The sequence below is a fragment of the Aptenodytes forsteri genome, unplaced genomic scaffold (genome assembly GCF_000699145.1).
Source record: "Aptenodytes forsteri isolate BGI_AS27 unplaced genomic scaffold, ASM69914v1 Scaffold212, whole genome shotgun sequence".
Classification (NCBI taxonomy): Eukaryota; Metazoa; Chordata; class Aves; order Sphenisciformes; family Spheniscidae; genus Aptenodytes; species Aptenodytes forsteri.
Window position 1 is genome coordinate 4,088,439 of NW_008795487.1, and position 12,034 is coordinate 4,100,472.

General features: G+C 41.3%; 1 protein-coding gene across 1 annotated transcript; it reads right to left on the minus strand.

Moving 5' to 3' along the window:
- Window positions 1-9,906, minus strand: LOC103900645 (arylsulfatase D). Its single transcript, XM_019472616.1, has 9 exons — window positions 9,763-9,906; window positions 8,394-8,515; window positions 7,316-7,438; window positions 5,395-5,818; window positions 4,056-4,192; window positions 3,708-3,842; window positions 1,735-1,897; window positions 946-1,067; window positions 1-489 (listed from the first exon to the last, which is right to left on the minus strand). Exons 1-9 carry the CDS (start codon window positions 9,846-9,848, stop codon window positions 125-127), a joined length of 1,677 nt encoding a protein of 558 aa, XP_019328161.1. The 5' UTR covers window positions 9,849-9,906; the 3' UTR covers window positions 1-124.
- Window positions 9,907-12,034: the final 2,128 nt, after the last annotated feature.

Below are 12,034 nucleotides of genomic sequence, written 5' to 3' on the forward strand. Positions count from 1 at the left end.
TCAACATTACTTTTCTTTATTTTCATCCACTTTGCTTCCCAGAGAGAGAAAGGACACAGTTATTTTCTGAAACCTTTGCTAGCAGAGGACTCAGTGCCACAGGACATGTTAGTAGACATCCATCTCAAACTTGTGTGCTGTTGCCTTCCTTATCACACCAACAGAATGGGAACGTCCCACAGCACGGCTGCAGCCACGGCTTCCACACGACGTTGTACAAGGAGAGCTGCTCGGGGACTGGAGTCAGTGTCCTGCGATGCTCTTCTATGGCTCTTCCAATCTTCCTTATTACAGTGTCAAAGAGGGGCTCGGTGTCAGCCGACAGAGGTTTGGCTTCAGAAGGGTCTCGTGAGAGATCAAACAGCAATGGAGGGTCATGATGGGTCACACCTTCCCCAAAACATGGGCAAATTCCTTTTCCATAACAAGCCCCAGCCCCAGGTGGATGAAAGACAGGGGTCACATAATGAGCCTTCCAGATGGCTCCACCTGGCAGGAAAAAAATCTTATGGCACAACTACAAGACAATAGAGGAAAACAGAAAGTGCCTTCAAGCAATAGGAGTACAGCTATTTACTAAGGAGACCTCTTCTCACACACCCTGGCACCCCAATCACCACAAATCAGATTCTCTATGTGGAGTACTGACATTGAAGATGGAAAACACTAGAAAGATGAAGAAAACCACATTAAATTTCCAGTGTAGTAGTAGACAGCCTGTATTCCCACCCCACTTCCTATAGGTTTGTAACAAATATTGCTTTGCTGTTAAGACATGTCCAGCTAGCCGGAGTCACTGGTATGTCATGCACAACAATTTCAAGAATCTCAGCTATCAGTACTGATAACACACATGATGCAATAAATTTGTCAATTAGCAAGATGGTTATCAAGAGGAGAAAACTCATGCTTTGCAGTTATCACAAAACAAACGTTTATACTTACTGTCCTTTTGGTGCCACCGCACTGCATGCAAGTAGGACCCACAATAGTGAAACAGGAACTCGTGCTCAGACTTTTGAGCTCTTCCTCGCAGTAAAGGCACCAAGTTTCGTCCATCAATCACCCTAATATAATGGGGAGAAGTGTATTCAGGTGGGGGCAAACCTGACAGTGAACTGCATACTTATCACTGCCTTTGCATTGGCTGCACCAGTGCTTGAGACAGCATACAGAATAATTTGGTCATAGGTTTAGAGCAGCCAGCAGGCTGCCAAGCCAATATTTAAATCCCTAGATTTTTTTTTTTTTAGAATAGCTGGGTCAACTCATTCCATTCAGCACTACGTAAACAATATTTAGAGCTTGGTTTAGTGGAAAAAAGTAATTTATTCAGGTAATCAATACCAATCTCTTAATTGTTTACATTTAGAAATTTTCAAAGGAGCTTAAAGAAATCTGTTGAGCAAGGATGGGTTTAATGACCTTAGGAGGTATTTACAAGTGTCCGTAAGTCAAGTCAGTTAGTACCAAAACAACCTCAGCCACCAATTCTTTCATGAATGAGGCTGAACCTGGGTTTGAAACTAGCACCTGGTCTTTGGCGGGAACAACTCCTCTGGCCATGAGCACACCTGTGGGCATATCTGGGAGAGTTTGCTCAGTAGTTCAAAATCTCAGACCAGGCTTAAGGCTAAGCAATATTTGTGGAACCTCCAAGGATGATAAGAAACACAGTAAATTGTTGGTAGTTAGCTCTCCTATCAATCTCTCCTGTTGAAAACTTCTCCATACCTGTCCTGTGGCAATATTCCTCCAGCCAGATGAACAACTGTGGGATAAATATCCATGAGACTCGTAGGCTCATCAATAACTGTGCCTGAAGGTAACACTCCTGGCCACCTAAATACTCCTGGCACACGGATCCCTCCTTCCCAGCCTCCCATGCCTTTTCCACCTGCAGTGAAATGAATCAACATATGGCAGTTCAGAGGCAAACACAAACTTTTCATTGGCTTGTTGCATTTGAATGTACAGAAAAAGATGCAGTAATACACCGCTTATCCAACAGATTTGACTCTTCATTTGCATTGGAATTCACATACTTTAGAAGGCCTCAAAATGTGACATATAACTCATCCAAACCTAGAAAGATAGGGGGAGGCAATCTCTATGTTCAGCAACAATAAAACAGCTTCAACCTTCTGTTATCCTCCATTTCATGGGTTGCCTGCATTCACCTGTGTTATTGAAGAGCTTCCCAGCAAAAGAAAAGAAGAGGAACTGGAAATTGGAAGAACTCACAAGTTTGAAGAAATACTTTATATTCTCTTTAAACCTACACAAGGCTTACTAATTAGTATCCTATTTTAATAAAGAGCTAAAAAATAATTTCTTCTCTTTATAGCCATGGATTCCCTTCAAAACATGTGTCCTTAACACTTATCTTTCCATATGCCTTATGCATCTCCCCCTTTTTTGAAATTGAGATTTGGACCTGACTCTCTCAATACTTAATGCAACATCTCTTAACTCAGAAGCAAAAAATCTGAACCTATGAAATCATACCATATACGCTTTACTTCAAATGGCAGAAAAACATCTTTTCTCAACTTGGTACTAACAGAAACTAACCTAATAAAGCATCCTGATGCTGGGTGTATGAAGACAATATTTACCTAACTCCCAAAGCAGAAACCTGTTTTAATTCATATATTCAATATGGAAAAAAACATTGTCTTTGTTAGATCCCATCAGGCTTATGAATCAGTCTCATTATCCACAAAGAGAAGAGCTTTCTCAAGCAAAAGCAGGGAGTGAGGTGGAGGATGAACAGACTAACTGAAAGCCCTTCCCTTTCATAAGGGCCAGCAAGCTCCACTGCTCAGCAGCAGAGCACCCATCTCATGGGAGCCAAAATTCCATGTCTTTGACCTCTGCTGTCCCCTGTGGAGCAGCTCAAGAAGGTTTTGAAATGGAAGAAACCTGCTTTAGGAAAATAAAAACATGAAAAGTTTGGGCAAGAGGTGGATGGCTCATTGGTGATAACAGAGCCTAAGTCCTGACACATATTGTCACATGTTCATGACAGGTCACAGGATGAGGTGGTCTGATGACACAGGACTGTTGGGGTAAGTGGGAGAAAGTGCAATGAATGCATATTCTTTTGGACTGAAAAAAGCCACTGCACTGCTCAGCAGGTTGAAGAATGTTTCACAGCAGAAAGGGACAAGCAGGACGTAAAGAGTGAGATCCTCTTAGACCACCAAGGCCATTTAGATTTTATGCCAGTCACTGATTTTGCATGGAATATAAAGGCATACAGGGAATAAATTGTTGCCGCAAGTCATGACACAATGTGCCCTTACTCTGTTCTGTACTGATTAGCTGGGCAGCGATGATTTCTGGAACATAATGAGAAAAAGAAGCAAGCAAATGAGGAAACAGTCCTATTGTGGAGAGAGGAGAAAAAAGCCTCAGAGAGAGAATTCAATATTGGGAACTATCACATTTTTTCCAGCGCCTTTTACTTGAGAACACCAAATAATTTACATGTATCAAGCTAGACAATACCTTTGGCAAGGAGATGTGTAATAATGCTTACACTTTACTGAAAGAAAAGGTGACTTTAAGATTAAAGCACCTCTGTATGTCACCTATATTTCAAGATAAAAATGCAACTCATTCCAGCCTCGATAGCTTCAGCCAGGCAAATTCATTGTGATTCTGATTCTAACGTTCATGTAAAGTCATAGTGTTTTTCCTACCTTTATAAATACCATTCCAGCCACCTAGCTGGGCAGATCCATCCTGAGCTTCCAAGTGTCCTCCATGATCAGAGGCAAAGTATGTGAATGTATGATTTTTCAAACCTTCTTTGTCAAGCGAATCCAGAATTTTGCCTTGAATTTAAGAAAAGAGGCAGCAAGGTTCCTATTAACCAATTAGAAAGATCAAGCCACATTTATAATGTTTCAATAATTACCTTTTGCAATGCCCTATAAGAAGTTTTTAATAGCTTAGCTTTCTGTAGGTATCTTGGCCTTATTAGTTTTCCTGCTTTAAAATACAGGGGTGTATGTGTCTGAAACAAATCCTTCATGAAGAATACTTACCCACCATCCAGTCCATTTCTTCTACATTGTCTCCATATAAACCATGACGGCTCTTCCCAAGAAATTTTGCCGTGGTAAAGAGGGGTGTGTGAACATGTAAAAAGGAAACAAAGAGGAGGAATGGTCCATGCCTGTTTCTTAAAAACAAACAAAAAATAAAAATAATTTTTGTTGTGTGTTTGGAATATTTTGAAAGGTTTCATATTCATCCATGCACAGACACACACATTGGGTCTAGACTGTACCCACATCTAGTGCATCCCCATTGATCACAGTTGGCCGTTTTCTTTTTGCATGAAATGTGGGCAAGAAAGATCCTTTTCAGCCAAGTTATTTTCAAATTCCAATGTGTAAACAGGCATAGTATTTGCACAGTGTTTAAATGAATTGGATGCCTAGCTCTGATGCCTTTTTAATTAAATGCAACTGGACACAGTCTTGGATTTACTTTAATATTCATGTGGCTTTTCTAAGATGGCCACTTACAATTTTCAGTGTATTTGTTTTCACAAACTTTAAGAAAAGAATAGTTACTTTCCCTGTTTTACAGAAAGACACAGAAATATTATAGAAGGCTGTGCAGGCAGAACTTAAATCTAGAAAATGGATGATCTTACTTGGCTTCCTTCTCAATCCATAAAAATAGGTTTAAAGTGTTTTGAGATTTTCACATGAAATAATTTTGTGCATCACACACATTTTATATAGGTGTTTTGTAGGGTTTATGAAAAAGAGCACAAATGAGGCTTGTAGAGTGAAGTGTAAAAATTAGCTGGTTAATCTTGGAGGAAATATAGTAATTACAGATTACAGGGCATAGTGAGATGGTCATAGAATCACAGAATCATTAAGGTTGGAAAAGACCTCTAAGATTGAGTCCAACCGTCAACCCAACACCACCATGCCCACTAAACCATGTCCCTAAGCGCCTCATCTACACGTCTTTTAAATACTTCCAGGGATGGGGACTCAACCACTTCCCTGGGCAGCCTGTTCCAATGTTTAACCACTCTTTCAGTAAAGAAATTTTTCCTCATGTCCAACCTAAACCTCCCCTGGCGCAACTTGAGGCCATTTCCTCTCGTCCTATCGCTTGTTACTTGGGAAAAGAGACCAACACCATGTATCATTTGGTTAACATCCATCTCATTTACTGTAGCTTCCAATGTGAGACGGTTGCAATTAAAATTTAAGTGCATTGGGTTTCTAAATAGAGAACTTGAATATGAGTTTCAAAGCAGTTATCATGATACAGCTATAGTTACTGGAGAAAAATACTCTATTCCAAGTGCCCAGAACATCCTGACCCCTTTAAAGAAAACTACAGACAATCATTTACCTTTTGATAAATGACACTGCCTCCTTCAGCATGAGGGAAGCAGTCCTCTCTAACCTCATTGGCTGCTCAGTGACATCGTGGTTCCTCATCAAGATACAATTCCAATACTGCACAAAGCCATAACTGGAGTACCAAGAAATGAAGAAAAGGCCGCCCACCGAAGTAAAACAGGCAATTATCTTCCAGCGGATGGAAATCAAACCAGTCAGTTTTCCAGCAGTGAGAGTGAGCACAGCGAGAGTAATTATCTGACTGTAAACCCAAAGCTTAGCTTGAAGGGCTACATCCAGCTCTGGAGGTTTATTTTCTTGACAGTTGTTTAGAAGTGTGAAAGGCATACCATAAAAGTAGTCAAACCCATGATTTAGAGGATGATGACAATGATCATTGAAGGATTCACAGTTTACACCTTGATGCCACTTTCCTGAAGGTTTTAAAGCATGAAAGAAATTAGAACATTAAAGTAGACAATTCAATAGGAGCCCAAGGTAGCATCGTCAGCATCTGTTTGGGAATTAGGCAAGTCACTCTGTTTTTCAACAGAGCATCAGCACATTCTCCTCATGCACAAGGGCAAAACCAGTACCTGATCAGGTGAATATCATACCGTAATGGGCAATCCGCAAACGAACATGGGATAAACAGAGAAATTTGCAAGACGCTCAGCTACTCAGCTAAGGGTCACATAAGGATGGGATTTCATTACCTTTCAATGAGGATCAAGGAATTAAGGTACTCTAACTCCCTGGCTGCTTTAATACATTCCCTTCCTGACTTTCAATTATTTACTTGCAACTTCATTTTAACATAATGTTACAAATTTACTGGAAGATCCAGTAAACTGTTGGCCAATGTTAACAGATACCTTGATCACCAGAGTCAGGAAGACGATTTCTCAGGCATGTCCCGAATCCATATGAAAAGGAGAAAAGGCTGTAAACCAACCTTTCACTCTATCCCTGCCCGAAATAGAGCAAGTAGACAGAAGCTGTTGTCTGCTTAGAAAATGTGCTGGATCAAAGGACCCTGAGGTTTGCTGGGTTATGTGAATGCCGAGTAATTACAGACTCAGCCAGGAAGACTACAGTTCATTAGCTCGTGATTCAATGCAGCCACATCTATTTCCAGCACTTGGAGATGACAATGAATTTGGCACAGCTGACCCCAAACTCCCTGGCTTTAAGGGACACAGTGCTTACCCTACCTACCCATTTATGTGAAGGGATCCATTGCGGGAGTGCCTGTCACTTGACAGTAATAAAAGCGAATGGAAGGGAAAAGAGAGACTTTGCCAGTTGATTTTAGAGATATTTGGCAAAAGAATGATGAATCTTGGAACTGTTGAGGTCTGACCAAAGTCACAGACAGGAAGGTGCTCTGGGGCAGTGTTTCCCTGACACCTTTGCATTTTGGCTTCATCTGAGGAAACAGCCACAGTATCACGCCTCTTTTGGACCTCACAACCTCATCTGTGAGGCACTTATGCTTCGTCTTCTCCTCCTGTGGTTACAAACTTTGTTCCTTTCTTTCCCTCTCCTCTTTGGTTTCTCTGCTTCTTGCCTCCTAAAGGCAGATGAAATACTTAAAGACATTTTTTTGTTTGGAAAAATCTCTACATTAACAAAACTCTCACAGTGGACCAACCTTTGAAAAGTCTCAGGCCAAGTAAAATAAATGCTCACCCATTATAATCATGAGACAGTTTTTAATTCTTCCTGTTTCGGGTGCCCTGTACAGGCATTAGCATTGTCTTAAAACTCTTTTAGACTGCAGTATTTTTAGACGTCTTGCAAAGAAGAGGGTTTCCCCCCCCCAACCTTTTGGAGAGGTGTGGCTGACCATTTTGGGCAAATACAATCCCTAAATTCCCTTCATATAACTAGTTCATTCTTCAAAGTCATGCTAAAACATTTCCCCTTACCTATCAGTCCAGTGGTATAGCCTTGTTGCTGTAGCAGCCTGGCAAAAGTAGTTTCATTAGCAGGGAGCCCTCCTGACCCGGCGTTCCACTGCAGCGCTCGGTACCTGTTGCTGGATGCCATCCCTGACAGAAACAGCTCTGGTCATTCCTGCGGGCCTTTCGCTCTCTGCCGGCAGAGGCTGGGCTGCTCCTGTCAACCTCCATGTCAGGAGCTCAACCTGAAGCCAGCAGAGTTCCTCACAAGACGTAAAACCGGGCATATCTTGTAGGCAGTCACATCAGTGTGTCTAAGTACTTCAGGCAGTCAAGAGTTGTATTTCAAAACAAATACTGCTTGGCACCAGTTTTACCATCAAACTGAAATAAATCACTGGTGACAGCATATAGTAGGTTTTATTTTCTGCCCTTCTGAGTAACTGTGATAATTTAGTCTCTCTGCTCTTCATCTAAAATGAGAGATTACAGTTGCATTTCCCTACCTCAGAGGGACGTTGTATCATGTTAGGTTAGATACAGTTCACCCAACACACGCTGGTTTTGCACTTAGCTCTCAAAGTAAGCATCTAATTTTCCTATATAGCACCTAGTGAGAGCTGGATATCTATGAAATCCTCATAAGGCACCTTCAATAGGTGGGGAATGGATGCAACACTCCATTTTTCACTGGAGTTTTGTGACTTTCTGCACTTTGTCGGCAATGAACTCACCCATTTCTCCTGGGAGCCCTGTTTCAAGCCCTTACCTCTAACCATCACCATCAAGAGGAATTCCATCAGTTGGCCCTAGGCTGTGTTGCAGCAAGGAAATGACAGATATTACTGCTGTTGGCATTTCTCCATACCTATCTATTTCCATCACATGGAGATCCCTTATCCGATAAAGTCAGGCTAAAGATCTGTCAAGCTGGTGAGGCAGTGGTTCCCATTCAGAAGTTACTTATAGAAAGTTTGAGCCTCTAGCAGTGTATCTTCTATCTCAGGTTGAGGAAATAGCTGAATTCTCCTGTTCCAATACTCACCGGCTATTGTAGTACCTCAGCACCATACACAGAAATTTGTAATTCAAAAATAGGCCCAACCTGATCTGATGGGGTATCTGCCAGTGAGAAAAGCTGCTCTGCTCGGAGTGCAAAGCGGAGCTGCAGCAATGTGCTGAGTAAGTTTCACTCCTTCTCTTGCCAGGCGGTCAATGTTCGGGGTCCTAAAAGAGAGTTTGAAGTTTAATAGAAGCAAGGTAATCTGAAACTTATTTTAATAAATTGCCAAGAAGAACTAGAGCTTTATAACAGTTCCTTAAAAAAAAAAGAAAAATCTCTTCTTTACATACTCCAGGACTGATATAGAAACAAGTCTGATACACTGGGTTGTAGCCACTGGAGAATCCATTCTTGGGACACAACCATAGAGTGCATTTGGCAACACTGAAAAGAAACCTAGGCATTGTTGGTACTGTTTAGTTTGAAAATAAAACTGAAATGGAAAGACCTATCTAAGAAAGGCTGATATTTTTCTATTCTAATACTGCCAACAGATCACTTTTGCCAGCACATTTGGACCCTAAATTTCAGAGTTCATTGAGCCAGAGAATCTCCCAGGGTGTCTGGAGCTCTTGGAACCAAGACTTTCTGTTCCACGTTTTTAACATGTGCTAGTTATTTCATAATATGTTGATAACTTTACATAGTTACATTTGCATGGGAGCCTAACTCTCCCAGAAGAATGGACTGCAACACTACAAAGAGTGAAAGAGGCCTCCCCGCTGTCGTCACCACCAGCAGAGGAGGACAACGGAGTTCCACAAGCACATTCCCATTTCTCTGCACAATCCCACCAACATCATGCAAGGCAGATGCACCCAGAGCATGCCAACAAAATGCCTATGCTCCACTTGGAGGACCTGAGCTGAGGCTTGTAAGATGTGCTCCCAATGCCCATTCAGTTCTGCTTTGCCTTTTTAGTTTTGAAGGAATGTAATGACTAGTTTTGAAGGCACATAGTCACATAATAAATCATGTGGGTCAGTCCACATGAGTCTGGATCAGAGTGTTTTGGAGGAGATGGCAAGGGATTCTGGAAAAGCACTGGATGGATAGAGTATTGCTTAACTATGCATGAAAAGGAACAAAGAAATTCACGCATGAGGAAGAGAGAAAACAGTAACTCATACTAAAACAAGTGGCTGGAGAGTTAGCACATGGAGGAGGGGGTGGGAGGAATTCCCAGAAAGAACTTAAAAAACAAAATGAAAATATGGTATTTTTTTTTGCTTTCACTGCACACTGTTTACTTAGGCCCCAATCCTTTGTGCATATAGACAAGTGCTTAAATACACAACTACTAGAGCCTTGGATTAAGAGATTAAGAACATTTCTTATTTTATAATTAGGCTTAATTACCCAGGATAGGTGTTCTATAGTGTTAAATATATTGTATTGAGAGATCTTTTACCTGATGGTATTATTGCCATAACAACCTATATCTCCGATGCCAAGATCATCAGCCAGAAACAGAAGTATATTGGGTTTAGAGTCCATAGCTGCACTCGAGCCAAACGTGTTCCAGAATAAACATGAAGTCAGTGCCGTTAGGAGGTACCTCCTGAAACACAACAAAATAACTTTTTACATACAAGACTTGTAAGGGTTGGAGCCTGATGGGAGCCCTCTGGCAGCAGACCTGAAGCATGAAACACAAAATAGTGGGAGACTTTGTTTCCCAGCCCCACTTTCAGTGGGAAGGAGGAGGACAGTTTTACTGGTTCTGTTTCTTCCATTTCTACCACCTAGATCACTCTAGTCAGAGAGGCTGCAGCAGCCTTTCTTATAGCCCAAGAAGCAAGGATGTAAGTGAAGGCTGTCATCTTGTTCATTTGGCCCAGGAATTTTCATCTTGAATCAGTTGCATAGATTTCAAAATGTATCAAAAACTTCAAAGAGCTGAGAAAAATTAGTGTTTCTAAGTTTCATAAATTCTATGAAAATTAAGGTTATGTTCCAAAGTCACTCTGGCGTTTTCTGATTATTCTTGTCTCCAGTGGATAAAGCAGTTTTAATTATATTTGGACGGGAAGTGGAAAAACCTAAACAAACTCTCCCCTCCAACTCAAGAACACTTGAACTTGAAGCCATCTCCTCTACCACCATTCCAGGATGCCAAGCAGGCCCCATACCAGCGTCAACTATATTTACTATCTGCAGAAAACAGAATTTGCATTTTTACACATACATATCACACTTTTTATATAAATATGCTCAGAACATTTGAAGCTATGTGTTCCTCCAAGTAAGTATTGCTGATCAATAGTGTTAAAACCTAATCCTGGATCAATTTTTCATTTGGACAGAGTTATCACTGCAATATGTCCTAATTTTGCAGGACATGGGGCAGCAGCAACTCTCTAGCACAGACTGAGAAAGCTCCTGCAAATCATTCCAGGATTTGCAGTTTTGGTGTGAAGATCTTGTATGCAAAAACATGTTTTTGAATGAACAAGTAACCATCACCTCTAACAGGCAAACACAACACGCAGGACCTTCTGTAAACATGACTGTGAACTCCCAGTTGTAAATAAGTAACCAGTGGCTATGGGCATTTAATCACCCAAGAGCAAAGTTCCAGCTGGGTTTTTTTGTACATTCTACTACTAAGTTACAACAGTGATTTACAGAGTTGTGGTGAAACCTTGCTTTAGAAGCACTGTGGGCAATTTCCATCTCTATATTCGGATTACTCATTCTAAGGAAAGGAGAATTTTCTATTTCCCAATGTTGTATCTCCTAAGAGTTACAGGGCATTATACTGGTATAATGAATCCTTTCAGAGCGCTAATACATTCAGTTAGAGCAGCAGGGGGAAGCTGCAGGGTCTCTAAAGGACCCTGGAAATAAGCAGCCCCCAACAGCCCATTTCAGTCACTCGGGCATTCTTCTTTCCAAGCTGGGGACAAGAGTAGTGCTCCCCACTTCTTTCTGTTACATTAAAAAAAAGGAAAAGGGAAAAAAAAAAGGCAAATGATGAAATCTGCTTTTACTGATGTCTGCAGCCCCATCCTAGCACTTCGTTTTCTCATGGTGTTAAGTGCTGGCTATTTGCTGATCCCTGCGGTAATCCTGCTTGTGGATTAAGATAGGGTCAAGGATAAAATCCATCTCGGGTAACCTCCTGCTTATAGTTCCAAGTCTGTATCCTAAGTTGTTATGTGGCATTGCTATACATTATAAAATAACCATGCTTAGAGCTCAAAGTGATCATCTTTTAGCAATACATGGAGGAAGAGTGCAAGAATGTTTAGTTACTAAACACTGATAAATCTTGAAAGCAGTAGGGTTGAAGGAAAGTAGAACATAAAACATGCATATAAATACATATGTATATATATAAACCTTTTCAGAATTACCTAAAAAGCTTTTTTCCCCCCTTTAAAAAGGGAAAAAAGAAAGACCCAGGAACTACAGGCCAGTCAGTCTCACGTCTGTGCCTGGGAAGATCATGGCACAGATCCTCCTGGAAGCTATGATTCCTATGGGGGACCGGGAAGTGATTCGAGACAGCCAGCATGGCTTCACCAAGGGCAAGTCCTGCCTGACTGACCTAGTGGCCTTCTAGGGTGGAGTGACTACATCAGTGGACATGGGAAGGGCTACAGATGTTGTCTATCTGGACCTCTGTAAGGCCTTTGACAAGGTCCCCCACAACATCCTTCTCTCTAAACTGGAGAGGT